Raw genomic sequence first — 27345 nt, forward strand, 5'->3', positions numbered from 1 at the left:
TTTGTTTCAGGCACATAGAACCTAAGTTCTGGTCACTCATCACTTTTAGGAGAAAATCTATAATAACAGGCAAGTTGAGACCAAGTCCAAACTACATCACTTACAAATCAAAGACTAAAATTGTGTCTTAGCACATTAACACATTTGCAGATAGATTTTAATCATATCAGCAATTCAGTACAGTGCAAACCTCCACCAAGGCCCAACGGCCCCCTTGTGAAACCACATTTTAATCTGCTAGATTATTTGATCCCCACCACAGTGCAGAGTCCCCTAAAACATTTTTTGACCCATGATTTATTCTCTGTTAAATCAGTGAAAATGTGAAGACCTTGTGAAATCTCACAATGTTCAAGAAAGGTCCTGGAACCACCCCTTTGTCTGGACCCACGCCAAAATATAATGGGTTCTTCTTTGCTTGTGTCCTGTCGTTCCACTGAGTTTCATGGAAATCAGTTCAGTAGTTTTTCCATAATCTGACAAACAAACAGAAGTGAAAACAACCTCCTCAGCAGAGGTAACAAGGAAAAGAAAGTAGACCTTGATTGTGTAAGAAGGTTTATTACATATGTCCAAACATATGCCTCAGAACATTTCTCATGAAGAGTGGTTTTTGTCACAAATATAAATTATTTAGACTTTCTCAAAGAACATATGATACAGGAACCGTAGCTTACTTTAACATGAAGAGAAGATGTGCTGGCTGATCACCGTAACAGGTCGGCTGAGGGCCCCAAGATGAAACACATGGTTATTTGTATTAATGTTTTTAGACTTTCCCTTCATATTGCCAATTCTTTAAGAAATCACAGACCGACCAGATGACGTGGTCCCTTCACCAGTGAATCCTGATTTAAACCTTTTAGAACAATATCATTAAAAGCAGAGTGTTGTAATACTACATCCTGCCTGTCCTAGAGCCCAGTGCCGTCCATGAACCAAAACACATAAATAAGGCACAAATGGAAAAGCAACAAAAACAATATGAGGGCCAGAGCAGGTGCAGGTTTGGCACAAGAAAACAAAGTGACATGTCATCAGCGGCTTCCTGATAACCCCTTAACAAGCTTCCAGCAACATTACAACTGTCTGTTCATCAAAGATATTATTATACCTTAGAACAGGAAAAGAAACATTTTCATCATGTTGCATTTTCAGACACTATAGAGTACTTACACGGGTGGAAAGATTGGTGATATAATGTAACTATGCTGAAACACTATTCTTAACCATCATAATACTGAGAGAACAATTAACTCTGCCTGATTCATAGTGTTATGAACCTTTCCACGTGCTGTTGGAATAAATACTGCCGACAGATCTTCCATTTGATCAGAGGAAAGTCATTAAAGTGAACGAAGCAAGGGAGACTGCAGTGATTGATATCGGCACACACTTGAAGAAATAATGATCATTTGTACACATAAGACAGAAATGAGTTTAAAACCTTGTTGTTTTTTCAGACCACCCGCTGAGTGCTTGGAGGAAACATACTGGCTCCACTGATCATTCATATTTCAAAAAGAACTCGGGCCGACCCGGCGCGTCACACGTTTGAACCCACATGGTGAGAACGCCATGATTCGGTTCAGCTACATGTTCGGGACAAACATTTCAAAAGGTGCAGATGATTTGAACATGTTACACATTCGTTTTTTTGTACAGAAATCTTCTTATGAGATCATTTGCAAGACATAAAGCTAAACACAAAATAATGATAATAATAATAATGTCCGCGTCATGGTTCTTTTGGGAGTAGTCCCATACATCAACCATTCAAAAAGGCCAAAACCTTCAGGCACTTTTAGGATTAAGATCAGTCAGTTTGTTTATCCTAAATTCTCCTTAGATAATAGTCCATGGGACTAAGCATCCTTGCGTGTTCCACTCGGTGTGACCAGGACTAACTGATCGAGTCAATTTGTTCAAATAAAGATGCTTGTGTTAGTTTTTTCCCATCGTTGAGACGACAGGAGGAAACAAACTTCTTCTTCCAGGGCACAAATCCTTCACAGCCACTGTCATGAGAGGTGTGAAGGTGGAGAGCTGAATAGTTTGGTTTTGCTGGTAAAAGAGGGTTCGTGTTGATTCCCTTTCCAACAGTGAGCTTATGATTGGCGAGTTCAGACTTGTCCATCAGAAGCAGCATTGTGTCTTTGACCCTGGACAACAACACCACCCACACCAGTTTCTCAGCCAGCTCTGGCAGACCTTATGTTTTGTTCCTGTTGTTCCAGTTGGGGTCGGCCGCTGCGTTCAGCTCCACAGGTCGCTCCAGTGGCGAGCGGGAATCCTGGGGAGACTTCTGAGCCTGCGGGGAGCGAGGGTCCGAGGGCGGAGGAGGTTTGTCAGGGTGGAAGGGTCGGCTGTAGTGATCCTGCCCCGGCGGACCTGCTGGCCTGTGCTCTGGCATCCTCCTGAGTTCCTGAGGGGGAACCTCTCGTCCCTGGTGGTAGTTGGGACGGAATTCTTCAGGGCGTCTTCTTTTGGGGTCCGGATTTCTGAAATATTATCACAGAATAATTTTTTTAATAAAGATAGAGTTACCGCCCTGTGGTTGTATGCCTTCGCCAACCAGTGCAGTTTTTTTCACAGACTCATGAGGTCAATGTGACCTTTAAACACTGAATATAATCAGTTCATCTTTGAGTCCAAGTGACAACTGGTCAAACTTTGAGGAACTTCCCTAGAGGCAGACTTTAGATTTATTGTTCAAGATGCCAAAAACATGTTTTGTGAGACCACCATGACCTTTGACCAATAAAGTCTAACCAGTTCATCCTCGATTCCAAATGAATGTTTGTACCAAATTTGAAGAAACTCCCTAAAGGTGTTCTTGCGATATCGTGTTCACAAGTATGGTGCAGGACAAATGCAGGACCAGAAAACAGAAAGCCTCTAGAGGTATAAAGAGTTAACATCCACCTCACCAGGTGTAAATGAGCCTCACCTGTCGTAGTAGGGCCTGTGACCCCGGTGGTCCCGGTCGTTGCTGTACTGCTCATACGGACGTTTTCGAGGAGAGCTGTTGCTGCGGTAACCGCCGGAGCTGCGATACGTGTCTCCATGAGGACGCCGGTCGTCGTAGTGATCTTTGTAGCGGTGCTGGTCGTACTGATGATGTCGCTCCCCCTGCCATGACTGGTTGCTGTTACCGGGGTAATTGTACTTGCGGTCCCGGTCCCGCTGCCAGTCTCCTCGATCTATGAGAAAATGTGAAAAAGTTCATATTAAATGTGAAATGTTAGTTGTTTTCCTCATTGAAAAAGTTTCAGAGCGCTGCTAATACAATTCTATGTACAATGCTATTTGGGATCTAGACTTTAAATGTTCAGTAAATGACACCTGCATCTTAAGCAACAGAAACATATTTGCACATACCATCATTTCCAAAGTGCCGCTTATTTCCTGCATTGTACGGTTCTCTTTGGGGCCCGTGGGAACCCGGCTGAGATGCAGATTTGGTTCCAATGGACTCTCGACTAGAACCAGAAGGTTCTGGTCTGAACGACTTCTGCCTCCCTGAAGAATCGTCCTTCTTCTTCTGCTCCTTCTGGAAACGTCACAGGATAAGTTCAGCATCAATTACATACAACAGATAATTTTTCAGTTCAGGAATCTTCATCAGCAACTGTGTTAACTTGCCTCTTCCTCGTGTGATCGCTTCTTCTGGGCCATTTTGTAAAGCTTGTGAAGCTTCCTTGCACCAAACTCTGTAAACTTAGACACAAAGATCCAGAGATTTCTGCCCAAAAAAACAAAAAACAAAAGAAGATGATTAGCTGAGTTTGAACAGATTTGGCATCGTGACTCGTTTCACAAATGATCGTATCTAATCATCTTACCGTCGCCATATTTTGAGATGTTCTGGGTCGTTGTAGACTTTAAGGCACTCTGTGATGCGGTCTCCAATCTTCAGCAGGCATGTGCGTGTGTGCTGGAGCTGCTCCTGGTCAGAGAGACCCTCGTCTGGTTTATCCAGCTGCTTCAGGGCCTTTTTCACCGGCCTCATGCGCTCTTTACACTATAGAAGAAACACACAAATTGACTGGATTATTGAAATGCAATAAGTAGTTTGTTTTTTCTTTACACATTACTGATTGATCCCCGCTTGTTTGAAGATTTGAATTTGAGAAGAAGAGAATGGAGAAACTCACAATACTGAAAGTTTCCTGGTCGAGTTCATCATCCTCCTTTCCTTCGATGGGAACAGGGTCAGAACCAGCTGTGATGTGAACTGGACCTTGGGTCTTCTTCCCTTTGGCTCCTTTAGCCTGAAAGACAAATATACCATTATTGGAGGTCTGTCTATTATTCACATATTTATGATTTTTATCTCTCTGTCAGCAGGGTTACCTAAATACTACAGAACAGATTTCCACAAAACATGGTGGACAGATGGAACATGGGTCAAGAGAGAACCTATTCAATTTTGGGTCGGATGTGGACAGAAGGGCGGATGCAGGAATATAAATTTTCACTTTAGTTACCATTACCATTTTTTCGACATTTTTCTTTCCTTCTGAATAATTCATGGCTCTTGATGAAACAATCAGACACATTTAGGGGAGGGATCTGTGCGAGTGTGTGCACTTTGGTACGGCTCCAAATCAAAATCTGCACTAGTATATTTAAATGTGGTTTGATGAGGGGCTTGTTGCTCCTTGGTGGCGTTACGAGCTCTGAGTGCTGTTCTCCTTCACATACCTAATACATGATTCACATGGTGACGATACAAAAGGCAGAAGACCTTGACTTTCAAGCTTTTAGCCGCATGTTGAATTTTAATGCTATAATAATGTGTAGCATCCCAATCTATTAAAATATACATGAATAACCTCACATCAGTGTGAATCTGAAACTCTTTGAGGTTAAGGTCGTGAAAACTTTTTCTCAAATACCTTTTCTTTCCTGGGCTTGGTGCCCTTCTTTTCTTTGTCCCCGTCCTTCTCCTTCTTAGAAGTTCCCTGTTTTTCTTTGTTCTCTTTGTTATCCTTTTTCTTCTGTCTCTTCTTGTTCGGGGACTTCTCCGTTCCATCATCCTGCGCAAACATGAGAGAAGACAATGCATATTAAATAATATATGTATTACTCTGCTAATATAGAAATAAAGCTGAATTATACTTCTCCGTTAAGGTGGTTACTTTCCTATGTGGCAGGGTTTGATTCATAGATTTGTGTCTAATTCACTACTGACTCACTTTTGTAGCATCACTGCAATACTACATGGAAAAGGGGATGCCCTTTAAAGCAATGTAGTGGATTTAATATACCTGAAGAAATAGGCTTTTTTATTTCCCAAACCTAAAGTAAGCATGGGAAATAAAAAAAAGCAGTTTCCACACAGCCCTTGTAGTCACCACAAGACCTGGACACAGTAATTAGGAAGTGACACTGCAGTGGTGGTCACGTGTCTGACCTTGACTTCACCCTCCTCTGACGGGTTGTCAGACAGGCGGGGGGAGGAGATGTCGTTGCCCTGCTCATCCTTGAGAATCTTGTTCTCCTTTTTCACCCGGGGCTTCCTCTTCTTCACTTTGACCTTCAGAGGAAGAGGTAGATCAAAGATAAACACCATGTGGTGAAACCAGCACGGATGAGTGACCCTGTCATTAACAGCCACGTACCTCCTCCCCTGTTTTAGACACGTCTGCATTGTCTTGTTCTTTTTTCAGCAGCTTGAGCAGATACTCAGCTCTCGCCTGCAACTGTTTGCCCTGAGGCTTCTTGCTCGGGTCGTCAGGGAGAATCTGTGCAGAGGGAAGTGAACGTTAGACTCATTCATTCGTCTTTGATGCACCAGATTGAAAGAGCTGTTGATAATTAGAGCCAGACGGTTATGGATTTTTGGGGGGGCTGACATTGAGTAAAAAACTAAATATATATGTATGGATATATATATATTTTTTTTAATTTGCAATTATTTCTAAGATGTTGACATCAAACAGTCATGAAAAAGATGTGTCATTGAGGCTTAGCCTAGAATTATAAACAAGAATAAATAAAAACTCTTTAAGAAAATAAACATGATTCTTTTATATAAAATATAAACATTGAGGCACATCTCTTCTACGATTGTTTGTTGTGTAAAAGTTTTCAAATCAGAACCCTAACCCTAAGGGATATGTCTGAGAAAAGCTTGTATTGATCTTTTATTTTTTTATCGGAAACTGATAAATCGGTCAAACTCTGATTAACAAAATGCCAGTAAAGATAAATAAAATAAAAAATCTACTTTCATTCACAGTTTTACTCAGCTCAGGTGTTTTTCAACTTTTAGGATACCTCAACGAGCTAGGTCTTGTTCATATAATTAAGAGAAATAAAAAATGTTATCTCTAATGAAACTGTGCCCGTGTTTAAGGCCGATTTCTTATATTTACTTTATCAGCCAGTTTCAGGTCGGGATCTGTCTTTATCAGATCCCAGTTGCCGAAGCCGTGCTCATAGGTGCCAAGCAGGAGCTGAGTGTCGTCCTGCAGATCCCAATCCACATCAAAGTGAGCTACCTTCACCCGGCATGTCAGCTGGAACCTGTGGGAGACATTGTCGTGAGATCTAATCTGCAGCACACGTTTCCTCTGAACATGATATCTATACGAAGCCGACGCTCTCCCTCATATCTGAATATTATCTTACTTATTTCTCTCTGCAGGGTTGGAGGGCACCACTTTGTGCAGCGGCTCAAACTCCTCCTCGTGCTGGATGATGGTCTTGGCGTTGACCTGCACTCCTGAGATCTTGATATTAATCCCTCGCCGTTTCCCAGGACCTTTGGCTGGAATAATGACATGCATCAGTTTGGGCGTGGAGACTAATATGATCTGAAATAAACTATAAGTCGAGTGGTTAAGTCAACACACCTTCAACGGGGTTCTCTTTGAGGTGCTCCTCGTGCTCCTGCACTGCAGTCACACAGCTGCTGTGGATCAGTTCACCGAGTCTCTTCAGGTCTGCGATGGATTTGTCCACCAGCTCAGAGTCTCGGGCGATTGCCTCCAACCTGAAAACAGGAAAACACTTGACTAACATTCTTCTGAGAGCTATATTGGTCGTATCTATTAAATGATCCAGAGATCCATATTACCAATATCATTTAATAATATGCTTACCTTTCAAGGGGAGACCCAAATTTCTTGTATGCCTTGATGAACCTGTAAATTATATTATTATTAATTGTGATCATGAAAAGACACGGACAAATGCATCAAGCTTCAATGAAACACTTAAAAAATGAGTTATAGATATTAACCTGCGAATCTCAGCATCAGTAAAACCCTCCACGTTGTTTTTGCGGGCTCGGGGTCTTCCTCTCTTCTTTGGCTTCTTGTCATCGTCACTGTCGTCCGTCTCGCTCTCAGAGCCCGAGGAGCGGTTCTTCAGCTTGGAGCCCACATCACTGTCGCTGTCATTGGCTCGGGCCTGGAGGAGTCAAGACACAAAGTCAAACCCCGCTGTTCTGATTCAAAAGCTGAGAGACTAGTGGTAAATCACCTTTAATTGTGTAAATGTAACCGTGCTACAAACTAGGCAAACAACCTTTGGACTTCTCCAAATCAAACTGTGAAATCTCCTCTCACCCTCTTGTTCGAGCTCCTGCTTCGGGGCAGCATGAAGATGTCGTCCATCTCCCGCTGCTTCTCCTCCTCCTCGATTTTGCGCCGCTGCTCCGCGGGGATGATGTTGTCCCACTCGCTTATCGTTTTGTCATCAAGCTCGGGAGTGCTCTCCTCCACGCTGGAGAAATTAGCCACCTGCAACAACAGAGAGGAGACGCTGGATTTTAGATCAGGCTCTGAAATCAGGTCTGAAGATACCGACATATAATTTAACACAGCAGACTTGTTTGTACCTTGAACTGAGAGAGAAGTTCGTCTGTAGCACTGGAGCCCTGGTCACTTTCTCTTGTTTCAGCCAACCTCAGGATCTCTTCGATATCCATCTCCTACAGAAACATTAAGAAATTAAGATGGTTTACTTTTCAAAATATATAAAGGGTTATTTTTTATACTAGACTATTCGCTGATTGTAATACCTGTGGTTCAGACTCCTCTCCCTCGGCCTCTTTGAAAAGTTCCTCTGCACCAAACTTGAGAATAGCCGTCAGTTCTTCTTTGTTGAATGGGTTTGAACTGTGGATTAGAAAAGAGTTTGAGTATCTCAACATTTAACGACATCAGCGAGTAAAATACCGTTCAGTCATTTCTGACATCTTACTTAGTGTTTCCTGAGTTGCTGTCCAGTACAGTCCGACCAGTGGTGTCCATTCTCTGAATGACGAGATGGTCCAACACCATCTTCTTTTTGGCCCTCTCAATGATGTCCTCCTCCACGGATCCTTTGGTGACCAGCCGGTAAATGTTCACCTATACAGAGAGCACAGAGAGTGATTATGAGGATCTTGATAATTACGCAGCAAATCTGTGATGGCTGTGATGGATTTGAGTTTGGGATTTACTTGTTTCTTCTGGCCGATCCTGTGAGCCCGGGCTTGTGCCTGCAAGTCGTTTTGAGGGTTCCAGTCAGAGTCGAAGATGACCACAGTGTCTGCGGAGGCCAAGTTAATCCCTAAACCTCCAGCTCTGGTGGACAACAGGAAGCAGAAGTCCTGCAAAATGGAGGAAACGGTTACCACAGATCAAGTTATTTGACACTTAACACATCATTAAATAAACAGAGCACCTGCTTATGATTTCATCGTAAAGTTTGTTTAAATGAGTATTATCTCAGCTTTTATAATTAGTATCATATCTTTACTTTAGATGCTTTTTGTAACAGTGCAAGAACCAAATAATTGTAGGAAATTCTAGAATATGTTTTATGAAAATATTTTGTTTACTGCTGAACAAATGTTTGCAACTGACTCAAATTTATAGTCGTGCATTATCATTAAGTCATCAGATTACTCACCTCTGAGCCTTCTGCATTAAAGTGGTCAAGTGCTTGCTTTCGAATTTCTCCCTTTATGGAACCGTCCAGTCGCTGCAGAGAAGAGAGAACAAAGAGATTTAAGCCTCTAAGATTTCCTGAGGAGCTTTATCCTGTGACCTCGACATCACCCTGCTTTAAATGTCGTCGTAGGTCGTCTATACGCTCAGACCACGATAATGCAGGGACTAGGACTTGCAGGACTCCAGCTGGGCTTCAGTAGAAAATAAATAGTGGATATAAATAACAACATGAACTCTCAGCTTGGCCAAGTATGTGACACCGACATCTGATCCTCACCAGAGTCCAACCCGCCCAACAGGACCACCCCTAAAGCCCCTTCTCTGTAAACACCAGTGAAGGTGCAGCTGATTAGAGAATGTTAGTGGAAGATGCTTGAAGCGTGAATATCATTAATAAGGTGATAGAACCATTCTATATGTATATGGGAAGGCTGTTGTGTCAGAGTCCAAATACATTGCACTGTTATTTGCTCCATCACATGCTTCCTGAAAGTCTTTGAACTTTTGATCTGAGATAAATTTATAATCAGGAAATGGTGGACGTCTCATGAAGGTACATCGCTGCTCTGCTTTACCCTGGAGCCAACACAAGCTCACGTCAGGTGACCATCATCTGACCCGATTCCATTTGACAATGAAGGCTTCTCGTGTCCACCACCACGATATCAACCCTGATCGCCACATAATTATTTACACTTTTCTTAAAACTGGTCAAATTTTTCTTCATATCAGAGCAGCACACGTCATTATTCAATCAGCCCCTCCTGCCTCATCTCTCAACTGCACGCTCGCGCCAACACAGACACATGTTGATTTGCATACAGAAAGGGGAAGTGAGATCCGATCACAAGTGTTCACAGGAGACACATTCTGAACTGATTTTAAAGCCTTTAATAAAGGTGTGAACCTATGTACTTAACCGCAGTCCACTTGTTATAAGATCTCTCAGGACGGATATTAATACCACGTTTGTCTTTCGGGTGTTGACGCACATCACAGCATTGGTTATATAATTATTGCTAAGAAGAGCAAGCTCTGTCCTGGACTGTCCTCTGGACTCCATTGAGGAAGTGGGGGACAGAAGGATGTTAGCCAAGCTGGCGTCCATCATGGGCAACACCTCTCACCCCCTACATGACATTGTGGGGTCCCTGAGCAGCTCCTTCAGCAGCAGACTGTTACACCCACGGTGTAAGAAGGAGAGGTTCCGCAGGTCCTTCATCCCGGCCGCAGTCAGGCTCTACAACACCAGCACCACCTGATAATGTTGTAGTCCCTGTCGATTATCTCTATCTCCACTCAACCTCTCACCATAGCTGTATTTGTATTTTTATTTTTCTTATTTATGTTTGTATTTTTTTACTCAGTTCACTACCATGCACAATAATTATTTACAACACTTTACATCTATATTTATATCATGGTCACTTAAAATGGTTACATTGCATTATTTATATTTCCAGTATGCTATGTTGTAGTATTATTTATATTATGGTCACTTACTTTTTAATTATTTTTCTGTATCATGGTCACTACTGTTGCAATATTACTTATAATATTTTTGTTTTCATTACAATAACACTTACATCATTCCACTTTATCCCCAGCACCTGCTTTTGCACAGTGTCTGTTTTGCAGGTTGTTTGTTATCTGTACTCTTATTATGTGTAGTTTTAGTAGTGTACATATTGTGATCTTTTTTATTGTGCTTCGGCACTGTTACTTTAATTCTGTTTTTCTTTATTGCTGTAACAAGTGAATTTCCCCATTGTGTGGATAAATAAAGAAATCTAATCTAATCTAATCTAAGTGAAATCTAATCTTCAACCCACCACCTGTACAAATCCTACCTGGAATGGGTATCGGTTCTTTGCAAGGTATTCAGCCAGAATGTCCAACATCCTGACCATCTGCGAGAAGATCAAGACCCGGTTGCCTCGTTGTCTGAGTCTGGTCAGGAGCTTGTCCAGCAGCACCAGCTTCCCGCTGCCTTTCACTAAACTCTGTGACACACAAAGTTTCAGTGTTTAGACAGTAAATCTGCCGGGATGACTGAATTTCCTTCAGAGTTGAGTCACAGCTTGTTTCCTGTACAGAGCAGAGTTATCCTGAGGTACAGCTCGGAACTACAGGATTAGTACCCGAGCAGCAGGAAGGAGACTTACCTGCAGGTGTTCCTGTTGGGTCTCAGTGTCTGCGTCCTCGGGCTGTCTGATGAGGAAACTATGGTTGCAGCACTTTTTCAGCTCCATGACGATGTTCAGGAAGCCGGAGGAGCTGCCTCGGTTGCCTCTGGAAAGAGCTCTGTAATTCCTTGTTAAAATCCACCTGGAGATATATTAAAATGTAGTTAATGGAGAGAAGAACTTACATACGAGAGATGCAATTCAAAAACCGGAACGAAATCCTACTTGTAAAATTGTTTCTGCTGTGCCGACATGTCGACACGAAGGATCTGCTCCACCTTGGCAGGCAGAGATTTCTCCACATCTTTCTTGACGCGTCGGAGGAGGAAGGGCTCGAGGACTTTGTGAAGGCTCTGATAACCGTTGTCTCTTCCTTTCCCGTGTTCGTCCTCAAAGTTCTCCCACGAGTGGAACCTGCAGTGCACAACAGAGGTGTCACTCATCTCTGGCAGGAAATCAAACCGATGCTTTTGTTCAGTATCATGTTCAGACTCTAAACTGGGGCGTACTTGTCAGGCATGAGGAAGTGCAGCAGGGACCAGAGCTCTTTGAGGGAGTTCTGCAGCGGAGTGCCGGTAATGAGGAGCCTGTGGTTGGACCGGAACTCCATTAATGATTTGTACAGCAGGGAGTCGTCGTTCTTCAGCCTGTGAGCCTCATCCACACCCATGAAAGCCCAGTTTATGTTCCCGAGCACACCCTGGAGACAAATGTTGAGGCAGTGCAAGTTATTTATTCTGTTGCTCCTGTAAATAACAATCATGAAGAAACAATTATCATTTCCCTCACCTTGTCTTTAAGTACAATCTCATAAGTGGTTAATAGTGCATTGAACCGGATTCTTTTCGTTTGATGGTTCACCCACTCATAGTCACGGATCTGGATGAAACAGAGACAAGTTGCTGTAACGGACTCTGGAGATAACACGGTGATAAAAATAAAATAAAAACTGACTAATCCAACCGACCGTTTTCCTGCTCATGACGTCCCCGAGGTAGACCACCAAGTTCATATCCGGGGCCCAGGTCTCAAACTCCCTCTGCCAGGAGCTGAGTGTGGACAGAGGCACCACCAGTAAGAAGGGTCCGTAGAGCTGGTAGTGGTGGAACAGGTAGGACAGGAAGGAGATGGTCTGGATGGTCTTTCCCAGTCCCATCTCATCGGCAAGGATAACACTGTTGCATCTGAGGTGGAAGAAAACGATAAAATGATTGTTTTCCTTCTCATTGTGTTTTTCAAACATGTTAACCATTCACTTGCACAGTACCTGCACCAGGAGTGAGCGAGCCAGTTCAAGCCATCCAGCTGATAATCTCTCAGCTCCAGGGTCTCACTTCCAATGTACGAAGGTTGTTTCTTCAGAGGAGCAAACCTCGGCCTTTGTTTTAACACCTGGAATCAAAGTTAGAAAGTCTATTCTTTACTTTTGAGCAGGATGGTCTCACCATGTCAGGTTCAGCTTTTAATTACTCCGATTTAAAAGTGAAGAGAGGTTTTGAGTTCTACCTTGCATTCTTTGGACGGGACGGTTTTGGTCGATTCGCGGTTGATGAAGCTGTCTATGCAGTTGCCAAACTTCAAACTTCTGATCAATGCTCCGTCTTCCCAGCTGCAATCTGAATACGGTAACCCCATCCACTTGCAGAGATACTCCGGCTCATTGGAGGATGGCATCTTGTGGCTATGAGCTGTTTAAAGGGCAGACTGACTATTAGACAGGTGATTATGACAAAGAGAGAACTCACAGGAGACTATTAAAAAAAAATGGAAAATAATAAAGTAAACTTACACGGAAAGTCTATGGTTCCAGGTGTCTTCCCTGTTTTCGTGGCTATTAAAGACAAAAATTAATTTAGTTCACTTCTTTCAGTTGTACATTTAAGAAATACTGTACGCGTGTCTGCAGCACTAAGAGACAACAGCAAATACATTTCTGTATAGCTTCTCACCGATGACACGCTCCACAATCTGAAATTGCTTCTTCAAGTCACAAGTGAGCTCCTGTTGGCAGTTATGAAATTCGACGTCCTCGGGTGAAGCCCTCCTCAACCTGCCCACAAGTCAGGAGAAACCGTGAAACTTCCAGAAAAGATGTCAAATGTGAAAAAATTTAAAGGTTTGAGCCAAACAAAGATTTTCACCATGAATTGAGCTCCTCGCTTTTCTTTATGTAGTTGTCCAGTTTCTTTAGTCCCTTGACTTTTTGCTGGATCAGTGAGTCCATGCTCTCCCATGTGTTGTGGATGTAGGACCAGCCCTTCCACTTGATCAGATGCTGAGTCTCCCCCTCATCTTTCTCTGGGTCAAAGCCCTGACTCGGGTCCCCGTTTTCCGTGACTGCGTACAAGGTCGTGGAAGCTCCGGAGGCTATAGGAGCAAGGAGAATATTTAGACTGTGCCAGAATGATTTTGATAAGACACAACATGGTTTCAAAATAAAGAGAGGCAAGTGAAAATGTGTCACCTCCTTTTTTGCTGATCCTGGTGTCCATAACCTTCTCAATTGTCTCACTGTCATCGTCCTGCAGCTCCTCGCCTGCTTCCCCTGTCATTTCTATCAGGTCATCAGAGTCTGTTTCAATGTCATGTTGGTCCTCTTTGTAACTGTGAACAAACAGACACACAGGAGGAACTGTTGATGTACAGGTGATGGAGATGTATCAATAACTTTTGGACTTTGCGCTACCGGTTGAGAAGGTAAACATTTGTCTGGAATCCTGAAAAACTAAAGTAGTTGTCCCTGTCTAATAAAAAACTAGAATTACCGCCCTGTGGTTGTATGCCTCCGCCAAATAGTACAGTTTTAGTCTACATTTACTTTTTCAAAACTCATATGAGGTCCCAGTGAGGGGGATGAAATCTAAACCAGTTAATCTTCGAGTCCGAGTGACAACTGATCAAATAATGAAGACATGTGCTAAAGACAGACTTGAGATGTCCAGTGCAAAAGAACAAACACATATGTGGCCACTGTGACCTTGACCTTTGACTACCAAATTATAATCAGTGAGTCCAATTGAATGTCAAAGAAATTCCCTCTAGTCGTTTTTAACATATCTTGTTCACAGGATGAGAAAACAAACTGCATCTGGCCACTCGCCGCCGCCAGGACGGAGGCATAACTATCTGTAGGGGGAAATATTATTTTGAGTTTAGAAATCCACCTTTTGACTTTCGTTGCGCCCCTTCCTCGGGTCTGCCTCTTTGGAGTGTCGTCCTCCTCGTCCTCATCATCGTCGTCTTCATCATCGTCGTCATCGTCTTCACCCGATGACTCCGCTTTTCTGGACTTTTTTCCCTTCTGAGAGATCTGCTTTTTGACGGATGATGATTTGGTCTGAGGTCTGTAAAAACACACAAACATTCAATTCACCTTAAGATGAGGAACCGATTCTCCAGATCACTGGCAAAATGTATTCTGCTCTCTGGCTCTCCACTGGCCAATTGTTAAACTGCAGTCACATATTTTACAATTTGAAAAGTATTTCCAACAAGTTTTATGATCAGATAAATTTTTAATATTTTAGATAATATAATTCAAATGTTTTTACAACATCAGGCTGAAAGATTCAGATGTCTCAGTAGAGTCATTTAAAAAAAAATGTAACAACTGCTGACAGAATATGAAATGATTTGGAGATGACCAGTGGGTAGCTGTCTGATGGCCAGGCCTAGCTATACTCTTACCTTCTAGCAGGAAGTCGTCTGGATCTAACTTTTTTCTCTTCCTGCTCACTGTTTGTACTGTCGGAAGCCTCCTCCTCCTCCTCCTCCTCCTCTTCATCATTTGAGTCATCATCTTTCCAGATATTTCTTACAACAAAGAAATACCACAAGTTCACTCCCAAGGCCCATCACTTTTACAACCAATTATTATTTCATTAAATCCTGGCCTTGGGTTCTCGGCACAACCCGATTTAATCAGGGATAAGCCTCCGATCGGACCAATCAAATTTGATGCTGTTGTTTATATATCACCTGGGAGGATGAAGCTAACTGAGCCCAGTCTGAGCCAAACAGATACCCATTTAAAAATAATAAACTTTTAATGATGAGTCACAACATGGAAAACAACAGAATGACACAGAAGTGAACTGTCAATAGCTGCTGCATGGATCGAGTGTCAAATAACAAAAATCTCGTCGACAAAAAACTTCCTTAAAAGGGTCACAACACGGACAAACTAAAAAAGATTTGTAAGAATGCCAAATCAATTTTAGATGAATAAAATAATAATCATGATATCAATAAAGTGATAATACAAATAACAGAAACATGCTTCCACGCTTCATACTTACTCTTTCTTCTTAGCCCGTGACGTCTTTCTCTTGGGACTCTCGCCTTCAGAGTCACTGCTCCCCTGTAAATACAGCAAACAGCAGGTATGTTTCATCAAGCGCTGGGAAATGTACTAGTACTTCCACATGACGTCCACTAGATGGCACAAGTGGCTTTGTTAAACACGCTGGTGCTCAGAGAGAACTGCAAATCGTTTGTCTTTGTTTCATCAATCGTCTTCAAGCTTTCGCTCTCGGCGGCTTACCCCAGCTCCGACGTTTAAACGAGCCGGCTCCTGTCTACTGCGGTTTGACCTCCTGACCCCGTACACATCAGGATGTTCCTCCCACATCTGGAATCAAAGAGAAGCCGTTATCAGAGACACAGACTTATTTTGCTACTATATATATATATCTCAGTACTACCCTAATTTGTACATATGATATCGGGCTACAACTATATATATATTGGCTGTTACTTAAATTATTACTCTTTTATATACTAACAGTATAGGGTTTTGCAGTGTGTGCAGTTACAAACGTTCAGACTGTATGAAACCTTATAACATTCGAGCAACATACTTCAAAACAAAGCTGTAACTTCCACATTTATTTTGAAAGATTTAATGCTCATTTGTTTAGTTTCCTGGATGTTTCTGTGACAACAATCTCAAAAATTGAACTAAAATTGTTTGCAACCGCCTGATTAAAAGTCAACAGACTTTTATTATGCAGCCTCACTATTTTTAGCAAACTCTCACAACAAATTCCTAAAGTGAACACACTACATATCGTCCATTCATAGAATTTTGATGTGGTTTGGAAGTGGGACACAGCTACAGTCCAACACAGATTAAAAGATATGGCAGCTGTAAAACTTGCATAATTGAAGATGAAACTGCAACCGTCCCACACGTCAACCGGTCATAATCCTATCAAGAGCCTGATTACACAAACAAAGTTAACCGCTATTAGAGGACAAGAACCATAATCCTCTTTGGGAACAGTTTAGTCACCACAGAGGACCCGGGTGCGTCTCTAAAGTTCAGTGACCTTTACCTTCTTCACATCAGCCAGACGCTCCTTCTTCCTGACTGGCTTGTCTTTGACTTCCTCTGTGTTTTGCTGGGATTTGGACTCAGCTGATTCGCTCCCTGACTCCGAGCGACTCTCGGACTCCGAGGAGCTGTTGGACTCTGAGTGGTGGGATCTCCTCCTCTCACTGCCGTGCTCGCTCTCTGAGCGACTTCCGGACTCTGACGCAGAGTGGTTGGACTCCTCTGAAGCTGAATTGCTAAAAGGGCAAGAAAATGTTCATTCTTTTGATTCATATAATACAGTGAACACGTCTACAACATGGAGAGAATGTGAGCGGATAGTTTCAGTGACAAGAGCACACTTTCACTGGAGAAGGCAGCAACTAAAGTTTGAAGTATGAGAAACCTAATTAAATCATTCCTCCTCCCTCAGCCAACAGTCTTGTAATGCCCTCATTCTTTCTAAGCCACACAAATCTACTTAAACTCAGAGTTTACAGAACTGCTTACAATACCAAAATAACAAGTTAAACTCAGACAGCTGAAATTTACAAAAGGCATCAGTTCTCTGAGTGGCTACACACTCTGAACATCGCTGCTGACCAACAACCTGCGATAACAAAATAACATTAATCATAACTACTTATCTCCAAAAATGATCAGAGATGAACAAGGATTGATAATTAAACACTACAGATATATTTTATATTTTTTGACTTAGAAGCCGAATCTATATTCTTACGAAGATTTGATAACTATTTTTTTTTTAAGGGGAAATATCATTAAGTGAAATTATAATAACTGAAGATTTATATTGTGCCTTTCAAGGCCCAAGGCTGCTGCACAGAACTGGCAATACTAAAATAAGAATAAAAAGCAGAGGACAGAAGTTTTAAAGTTTTCCAAGTGTTCATGGGGCGAGAGCTGCCACACTGAATGACCTTTAAGTCAACATATACAAACATGAATCAATGAGTCCAATACTTCAGACAGTTTAAGTTTTTAAGTGAAATTAAAACAATGTCTATTGTGACCCCTCATCGCAGTTTATGATCATAGTTGAACATGAGCTGTGCATAGTTTCACAAAGTTGATCGTCTCTCCTAAGATTTTCATCTGAAAGGTCGTTAAAGGCCTGAAATGGTGAACATACATAATACTTCAAAACAGTACATAAAACAAAAGAGAATATCAGAAAAGTAACTGATTATATTTATTACATGAATAAAAAACAACCCTTTTGTGACCACCTGATATTTATCCCTAGGACCAGATCCCCTGGTTTTTAACCACTAGCACAAATCCTTGATTTGAAAATGATGGTACCTAAACATGTGCATGAAGAGCATCACACTTTTTCCAAGATCTCAGTTTGTCTCCTGATAGGATGAAATCTAGATATGATTTATCAATTTTGTATAAAACAAACACTATAAACCTAAACAAGCCATTTAAAACGGTAAATCATCGTTTTGTCTTTTTTAGGTCGGTTAAAGGTTAATAAAATATCTTGAATACTGACCCTCTCCTGTCTGAGTCCTCATGTCTGACACATGGGGGCGCCACACTCACACTTTTCAACCTGGATTCTATTACAGACACGTAAAGGCCGGTGTCTTTAAAAAAAGAATGATTGATTCATTATTTAATTTATTTAGATTACTTTTTGTCATTTTTTTAACAATGAGTATCTTACTTTTAAAATTTGAAAGGATTATTAATTTCCTCCCCAATGCAAAAACATATCTTCATGCTGCCATTTATACAAGTAGATGAATAAAAAAGGGGAAGTTTGACTTATAGTAACAATGTCACTGGTGCTTAATGTTACAGATTCAATGACCAAACTCGGGAGTGCATGGTTCATTCCGCTTTAAAAGAGGTCAAACGTGGGCGGGACTGAGACATGATCTCGAATTACTATTGGTTGACATGTTGCTAGGTGGAAATACAGCCAATAGGGGCGCAGTGTGCAGGCTTCCCATGGTCTGAACTCTTCCTGTTCCTCCTCCATGTAGTTCTGAGCTTGAGTTTTAATACAGATAAGTGAGCAAGCTGGGCACACAAAGCAAGGGCCATTTTGTGACTCAGGAGAACCACTGTGAAGTCCTGTGCTAGGACATGATGTTCCATAGAGTCACCAGATCTTCTGTTGCTTGTCCTGACCTGCACGTCCACACTGTTCAGCCAACCGGATGAAGTAAAGTTAGGCTGTCATGAGTGGCAGAGGACATGTTGAACCCAAAGTTGAAAATACTAAAATGGCTGCCATAGGATCGGACACACACAAAAACTACAAGTGTGATGTAACCTGCTGCAGTAAACAGTCAGTAAAATGCAGAATGAGGGTGATTATGTGCATGTTCTATCCGAACTGTCTGTGTCTTTACTGCAAATCACAACAGCCTTTTGAGATTGAGCTGCATTATATGTTGTGAAAACAAGACAGCAATTCTACAAATTTAAAGAGGGGTGCAGCATTGGTTAAATGAACACAAACATTTTCTTTAAGTGGCTACTCACTTGTTTCTGCATTGTCCTGACACAATGCACATGATCTGATGGCTTTAAATCATCTTTATTGATGAAAATGTGATTATTTATACATCAAAATCAGTTTCCACTGACTCTATAGAGCAAAGCTAGTGGAAACTAACTTTGATGTATGAAGAATGGGAGGATGACTAAAAACAAAAATGTTCACATTTTAAAATAAAGGAAATCAGACAATATTGTAAAATATGTCACCACATTAAGTGTTCAGACTGTTGGCCACAAGGGCTTTGGAATCCAATGAAACTGACACAAATATAATAGCCAGGATAAAATAAGTTTGATTGTAAAATTCACTTCTTCAGACATGATCAAAAACAATTAATTAAATTAACAAACATGATAATAAAGCTGATAACATAACTCATTTAAAGTGTTTTTTTTAAACATTTGATACCTAAAAATGACAATAACATTATTAGACAGGTGTCAATTGTAGATAAAATGTTTTAAAAGCCACAACAACTCTGTTTCCAGGAAATATGTAAATTGTAACTGTCCATTGAGAAAAGGGCCCTTAAACCAAAAGTAAAAGTAACCTTCACTGAAAATATAGTTATATTACAAAAGTTTGTGAGCACTGACATAACTTCATAATACACAAAAGTTTTTGAATGGTATTTATTAACCTTATTAAAGCAAACCAATTCATTCACAAGCATCTCAATTCAAATGTTTCAATAAGGAGAAAGAATCAGGGATAAGAAAACTTGCATTTCTTAAAAAAAGTTTGTACAGTTTGAAATATAAAAAGTATAGATCAGTATAAAAATAAATAAAGTTGCAGCCACATGCAAACTGGTTTGAGGGGTCAAGTGCGTTATATCAAAATATTTGATGTAGCCCTATAACTGAGGAGGAGGAAAGCATGAGTAAAGCAAATAATTCTTTCAGATAAATGAGAAAAACGAAAGAACAATGTTGATAAAATGGTGCAATGCAGTAGCAACTAGTAAGACAAGGTCATTTTAAACTGTACCGACAGGATTGCAAACATTTACGACAAATCCTTTGCAGCAGCATAATACAGAACAAATGGGTTTCGCTGGGGGTCCAACACAAACATGTGATGTAGTAACAGGGGCCTGACACCTCAGCTAAGAGTTGAGAAATCGTCGGAAAGAAAACAAATCAGGGTGTGGCTATTAAACAACAGCAAGGTCATTCATGACACTGGTGCACAGCCATCAAAACCCATATCTCTAATGTACACACAGGTGATCGAGCATGCTTCACATGGTAAACAAGCCAAAGTCATGAGAGGGGGGGTGGAAAGGTTAAAAAAAAAGTTTAAGGATCGTACCTTGACGCATTGCTCCGAGCGGATCCTTCATCCTCGTGCTTCTCACTCTTATTCTTCATCATGGTATTATCCTGAAAGTGTCTGACAGCAGGGGTGATCTCTGTAGTCCTGGGGTTTTACTGTCAGGAAAAGTTGCAGGAAGCATGAGCTGTGTACCGCACAGCTCCGGCAGGACCGTGCTCGGCCGGCTGTTAGAACCCCGGCGGTGCGACACGAGTCGAGAGGAAGAAGGCATTAAAATGAAAATGCCCGATTATCGCTAATAGCATCGCTAGGTCCAATTTCGAGTGAAAAGAATAAATAATAATAAAGACAGGTGCTGTTATAAGGCGTTAAATACCCGAGGCTAGTCTCTCGTGAGAGACCATTGATCATTTAATTCTAACTGCGTCATCGAACGGAGGGAGAAGAAAAATGCGATTTGAAAATGAGAAAATGATCAAAAATGATCAACGACAAAAGTAAACAAGCCGGATTGAAGCAAGGTGGCAGCCTATAAATGAAACATTAGTTTCAGTGTCAAAAGGTTTTAAATAATTAACTCGGCTGAGAGTGACTAAATTAGAAAAATAACAATAACAGCTTTAAGGATAAACGATAAAAAAGGTGGTTTGTTTGAAAACCCTCCCAGGCCTGTACAGTCTGCATCTGCTGTCAGAGGCACAGAGGCGAAGCAGCACTAAAAATGGAGGCGCGCCATGGCCGCCAGTGCCCTGTATGGAAAACAACGACGAGCACAAGCCCAGCAAAGACGGCTGCGCTCTCCTCGACAAAACAGCCCGAAAAAACACAGCAAACGCTCCAAAATCACAATAAAACGACGACTGAGCGACTATATCCGACGACTAAGCGTCAAAATCAAGCGCAGATCGACCGAAAAACAAGCAAGACAGACGATCCGACGCGAGCTCGTAGCAACCTTCCCGAGGCTCAGCCGCCATCTAGAGCTCCTTCCCAGCTCTGAAAGCTTCGCCTTTGATGGACGTTATTTCCATTTACCCTACACTCAGGTGATGATAGGTCCCACCCCTTTTTTATTAGTTTAGATTATGATTTTATACAAACTTACACACACTAAAGCACCAGGACACACGTCTGACACTGAAAGCCTAATTCCCATACTTCATAAGAGTGTTAAAACACAGGAGAGTTAAGGGACTATATTTTGTGTAGCAATTGCATCACTTCCTGCTTGGACAGGAAGAAGGACAACCAGAAGCCATTTTAGAAACCCTTTGGAAACCATTTCTGTCAAGCCCAAAAGCTTTTATATATCGCGGGTGTGGGTGCATTCAGCATCCGATTTTGAATGATTAAATTAGGATTTTCCCATAGGGACTGATTAAAACGCATAAAGGTGCATTTTCAAAAACTAATTTCCCTTAAAATCTCGACAATCGAGGTGATAATTCCCTTTTTAGAGCACTTCCAGACAAATTAAGAGCACTTCGGGACATTCCCAGAACCAATGGAAAGCGTAATCACTAATGCTAGCACCTAATTACACGGGCAAACATTGATGATTAGTGACACAGTCATAAACCTTTGTTGTATTAATTGCGTCAAATATTACAAACAACTTCCGAAGTAAAGAAAACACGTTCAAACATTATCCAGAATACTCTCTCCGGATAAATAGCTAATGAAACAAAGCCAGGGGGAAAAAATATGAGGATATACACTTTATTTAAAAACAACATTTGAATATCAAATGTACAAAGGTTTTTTTTGTTTCCCAAAAACAACAGTGTAATATTTCAACAAGTCCACTAACGGCCAGCAACGGTGTTCCAGTGTCCATGTTGTTGTAAAAAATAAAAATCCAAAGTTCGAAGTCCAGTGACAAAAATTGGTTTAATCTTGTCAATTTGGCTAACTGCCAAATCGTTTGCCATCTTCACGTTAAACAACGCTGTCTCCACTTGAGCAAAATCCAGTTGAATGGGGTCTTGATAGGATAAAAAAGAAGGAAAAGTTGTAAGGCCACAGTGAAACTGAAATGAGTAATGATTGACTTTCCAGCAATTTAGGAAGGCATGCGTAAATAGACTAATATTAACACAGTTTAGTAGCATACTTGGCTAGCTTTAGATGCGTTAGCTAGCATTGTGTAAGCGCACGTGATAATCTGAGATATGAACATTTATAAGAGTAGAGTTCATCAAAAAAGTAAAATTTTAAAAAAGTCGCTATTCATGAATCATTAATTAGTCATAATGGATAAAATGCAGACTTCAGATTGTAATCCATCTTCATAAATTATTCACTTCTTTATCAAAACTGTTTAAATGTTGCCTTATAGCCAAAGTTTGATTTAGTTAATTCCAATAAGAAACAACACAACCTGTTATGCATTACAGGGACGTAAATAACTCAATTCCACAGAATATCCCAAAATTAGGAATTCGTTGGACAAAATATACTAACTGAGAAGCGAAACAGGCTATACTGATAATGTAACTCCACATTTTTTGAAGGACTCTGAATTGTTACATTGTTGAATTATAATTTGAAGTTCGAGTTGAACAACGTTCCAACAAATTGCTAAATATTTCCTAGCTAACCACTAGGGGTGTGACGAGTCCAGAGTTAGCCAAATTCACGCCATGTGCTATGCATGAAAGGTCATTTACGCAACAGCTGTAAAGTTGTGACACTCAAAATTTGAGATCAAAGGAACAAAACACTAGCATGTGAGCAAACAATGGTATATACAAAAAAATTGCATTGCCTGTATTGACAGCGATTACCAGTCAACAAAACAAAGACACGACCCACGGATGGACAACCTAATAGCATCTACTATTAAAAGCAACCATTCAAAACAATAATTATTTACTTGCATCCAATAATGTCCCCCATAGCTCTCAAAGAGTGCAAATATAATTCTTGCATAGTATTGCTCATGTTTGATAAGATGTTTTACAGTCACAAATACTATAAATGGAAAATATATAAACTCTTGAAGAAATGTGGCTTCTTCTTGAAAGCAGGTGGCGTCAAACGAACGTCCTCATAAAATCATATAATTGTTATTTTTTAGTTAATAATGAACGTAGCCACATTAGGAAAATTGTTGTGCATGCACAACCTTGACGTTACTTTTACAAACTTACCATAAATATATGTGTTTTTCATATATCTACATGGTTTCTTGTTTTTTATCAATTAACAGTCAATAGCAGCAATGTAGCAGCATCTTAAAATAGGACGGCGGAACCCCACAGCTCTATAGAAATCCGAATGGGATACAGAGAAAATAAAATCTCTTGGGAAATACATTTTTCATGAGATCAGAAAGGAGGTGAAGAAATACTGATCAAAGATATAAAAAAAACTTACAGTGCTGTCTTCTTTTTCTCCAAAGATCGGAGAGTCCTTACACAGGTACAAGCCCCAACTGTAGAAAGATAAGGAACACAACATGTATTACATACCTCAGACCAACATGAAAAAAGGCAAAAAAGTAGACTATGCATTTTTGCTAGTTTTAAGCATTTACATTTTCTGTTTTTAAAATGCAGAATCCAGCTGAAGGTGAGGACTATTGCTGCGACCAATCCTTTAATGGGAAAGAATAAGCATCTAAAAAAGACAAAGTTCTACGAAACATATACCTGCTGTTGGCAGGTTTGTGCATCTTAAAGAGTTGTCAATTGTAATTTTTTCCCCCATTATTGTACAAATCTACCAAATGTATATAGTCAAATCAATGACTTTATACCGCTTTGCCATTCAATGCTATTTAACCGACTTCTACCTTCCATTGTAGAGAAACACAGTAAAGGGGTTAAAGTTTATTTGCAGAGGGCAACCGGAAACCCCGCATACAAACTATTTTTTTTTTTTTGTTCTTGCGCCATCTCAAAATGTTTTAGCCAGGAGTCATGAACCAAGAGCTAGAGCAGTAGCACAAAGAAGACAGGACCCAACGTTAAACTTGGGTTACATAAATTGATATTAATAAAATTGATTTGAAATGACTCTCCTAGATGCCCTCTATTGGACACGAATGGAATTTAGTTTTAGGAATGCTACTGCCTGGCTAAATTAGCGAATAGGTAGTGTATAGTTTACCTTTATAAAAAAGAAAGAAAAAACTAATGTGCAACATTTAAGTAAAAATGTCGTGTTTTGAAATGTGTAGTCGAGTAAGTTTGTGAAACTACTGACGAATTAGGAAAAACAAGCAAAACAGCATACAATGTGACTCGCGGTTTATATATTGAAAACTATCCACATCATCTGCATTTGCTAAAAACAGAAATGAATGAAGCTGTACATAAGTTTCACGGCCATTTTCTTATCACCCCCTAGAAATCTAGGCATGATTTGTTTGTTTTGAGACGTCATTGTATTAAGTATGATTGCTATGACTGAAGCTAGCTAGATAGAGGTGCACTTATTACAAATTTGAATGCAAGTTTAAAACTGTGTTTTGAAATTAGTAAAAGAAATCAGTTTTTTATTGTTTAAGTTGGTTAACTACCACCTTATCAGCTATGCCGATGAAAAATAGCGATCAAAGAGGTCAACATAAACATATGGGCTCATATTATAATTTTTCAGCAGTATGCTAACTTGTCATGATAGTTTTAAATTGCATACGAGTTACATTAATCTATTTCGGTCAAGGCGATATTTGTTTGAAATTGAGCGCAAAGCATCTTTAGTCGGCTATTCAATCTATTTTTCTAATTTTAGTATATAATTGCCACCTCATACTCTAGGGGGCAAACTACCTTACCTTCAGAAATCACACAATGGCCTATAGCCATAACAAACAGCTAAAACTAATGGAAACTACATACCACATTTTGTTTTGCATTCCTTAAGGTTAACAACATCAACATGAGTAAAAGAAGTTGACTTAGCTGCTTGTTCAGTTACGTTTGTGTGGTCAGTAAAAATAGTACATTTGGCCCGAGACAATAGAAGAAGTCAATGTAATGATTACATGCAAAGCATCTTTTAAATATATCTCAAGAATTATACTTACAAATCGCCATTGCAGTGCGATTCTCCCGAATCCTTAAATTCACGACTCCACGATGACTATACGTCAGCCCTTTAACGAAGAAAAAATAAAGGTTCAGAGTGGAAATGTGACAACAGCACACCCTACTGGCTATGTGTATATGGCAGTACAGACAAGAAGCGCATGAGACAGCAAAAAAGTCTGAAACCCTGGAATGGTTAATAAAAACGTACCATTTAGCGTGGGTAAGATGGTCTCCCGTCTTCTTTGAAGCAACTTGCGAAACATCGAAGGTAATTCCTGAAAAGTACGAAGTGTCAGTATGTAATATTTTGAAGTCATATTCAACTAAATCACAAGTTTCTATTAAATACAGCAACCTGCTAAGTATAAGATTTTAAATTGGAAAGTCCTTTTGAGATCATTCTTTGAGTATATTCGGAACTCGTTAACATATTGCGTAAATCAGAAATAAGTCAACGCGCTTTAGTCTGTAAAATGTTTTATGTTTGAATGATTTGTTGGTTCAAAATGCAACATAGCTTGTTTTCAATGGTAACATCCTATCGAGTACAGCTTAAAGAGGACAATTTGTTACGTGCAGAGTGGTACTAATCCTTGAGATTTTACAATGTAGTTTAAGATACAAATATCTATCATAAAATCATACATCATCTACTTCATTGTGTGTTGGATTTGTCTTCAAAATCTAGATAAATCAACAACCTTGTCCGCAAGGCTGAGGAATTAAGATGTCTTTATTTCATTTAGAATTAGTATTTAGAGTTTCCTCAAATAAATACTTGCAATGAAGGTCTCTTACATTAAATCTTTCTTAATATGTCTTCCAGATGCAGAGTAACATGGAAAGACAACATAAATGTTCTTATTTAAATTTCTTCCCTGTTCAGTACCTTAAAGGGTTAAAAGCCAACACCCTAATGTGTTTTTCGAGGTATAGACAAGCTTCTATAACATATATAACATTTTATTGACAAACTAACCAGGATTAGTTTAAGTGTAGTGTTTACTATGTAATAATAATTCAAAATGGTAATATTTGGTGAATTATGACAACCTTTGACATTTCATTACGGTGTTTTTTAAAATAATAAGTTTAAAGCCTCCATCACTAACCTAAATCTTGTCATAAACTACATTTGGTCACCCCGTGGTAAGATAAAGGGAAAAATTGTGATTATTTTAATATATTTTTTAGTTGACATTTCGATGAAAAAGCACAAAAAACGAATTTACTGAAAATAAACCAAAATATGGTCAGACAGGATGTATGGACGTCAATCTGTCTCTACACGACATTTAGAAGACGAAACATTTGCTTATTTTTCTTGTTTTGTCGAGTAAAGCCACACAAGGACATTTGCCCTTTCAAGGACAAAGCACATTTTAAATGCGTAGGTCGAAATAACTCCAAAGAACTCGAGAACAAATGTGCTAAACCAAATATGAAGTAGGTTAATTTGAAGAACTGCTGTCAAACATGACAATCCCGTCGAATTAAACACAAATACAGGCTTTAAAGAGGCTGGAGAGGCTTTTCAGCTTTTCGCTGACTACACACCATGGCCATTTTTTACAACACTGCGTCTATCTGTCGTTCCTTCCACCATATTGCCATCCACCCCAGACTCGTATTTAGCAGCTATTAAAGTCTGATTCCTCAGAGTTCTTACCCATTGTCGAGGCCGTGTCTATCCCCCGTCGTCTGCCGTGGCCGGTGTCGCATTTTGGGGCGTTTTTCGTCGTTTCGCTGGGTGTTTCGGCGGCATCATGGCGCTGCTCTGTCTCTGTCCGCTCCCCGCGCCTCGCTCCTCTGTTGTGTGAGTCCCGCTCCCCGCCTCTGAGCTGATATCCTCCAGCGGCTCTGCCCACTTTCCTCTCAACGTAACACAGACTTCCTCTTACACCAGCTAACGTTAGCAGCCATCTTTATATGACTGTCATGCGAGCTGTCTTATTCTAATGTTAGCATCAATCTGTACAACACAATAACACAAACTGTCTTATTCTAATGTTAGCATCAATCTGTACATCACAAT

At 40.3% G+C, this 27345-nt stretch overlaps 1 protein-coding gene across 1 annotated transcript; it reads right to left on the reverse strand.

The window, feature by feature from the left end:
• Positions 1 to 545: 545 nt before the first annotated feature.
• chd2 (chromodomain helicase DNA binding protein 2) lies at positions 546 to 27142 on the reverse strand. Its single transcript, XM_053427042.1, has 42 exons — positions 26980 to 27142; positions 25519 to 25585; positions 25307 to 25375; positions 23650 to 23707; positions 20308 to 22255; positions 16474 to 16708; positions 15681 to 15767; positions 15436 to 15497; positions 14825 to 14950; positions 14302 to 14481; positions 13602 to 13741; positions 13279 to 13504; positions 13087 to 13187; positions 12927 to 12968; positions 12644 to 12825; positions 12405 to 12529; positions 12105 to 12321; positions 11927 to 12016; positions 11647 to 11837; positions 11363 to 11551; positions 11117 to 11279; positions 10802 to 10954; positions 8911 to 8982; positions 8459 to 8608; positions 8218 to 8366; positions 8036 to 8132; positions 7853 to 7945; positions 7581 to 7754; positions 7253 to 7422; positions 7113 to 7154; positions 6864 to 7003; positions 6640 to 6778; positions 6384 to 6534; positions 5628 to 5750; positions 5420 to 5542; positions 4902 to 5042; positions 4158 to 4274; positions 3846 to 4024; positions 3646 to 3745; positions 3382 to 3553; positions 2951 to 3203; positions 546 to 2501 (listed from the first exon to the last, which is right to left on the reverse strand). Exons 5-42 carry the CDS (start codon positions 20367 to 20369, stop codon positions 2213 to 2215), a joined length of 5445 nt encoding a protein of 1814 aa, XP_053283017.1. The 5' UTR covers positions 20370 to 22255; positions 23650 to 23707; positions 25307 to 25375; positions 25519 to 25585; positions 26980 to 27142; the 3' UTR covers positions 546 to 2212.
• Positions 27143 to 27345: the final 203 nt, after the last annotated feature.

This window comes from Pleuronectes platessa, chromosome 7 (genome assembly GCF_947347685.1).
Source record: "Pleuronectes platessa chromosome 7, fPlePla1.1, whole genome shotgun sequence".
Taxonomy (NCBI): Eukaryota; Metazoa; Chordata; class Actinopteri; order Pleuronectiformes; family Pleuronectidae; genus Pleuronectes; species Pleuronectes platessa.

Coding starts and splice junctions, on each gene's coding strand:
- chd2 (XM_053427042.1), bottom strand. CDS start 20,369: ATGATGAAGAATAAGAGTGAGAAGCACGAGGATGAAGGATCCGCTCGG. Junction 15,498..15,680: donor GTTTAAACGTCGGAGCTGGG/GTAAGCCGCCGA, acceptor CTGTATTTACAG/GGGAGCAGTGACTCTGAAGG. Junction 8,133..8,217: donor AGCAACTCAGGAAACACTAA/GTAAGATGTCAG, acceptor TCTAATCCACAG/TTCAAACCCATTCAACAAAG.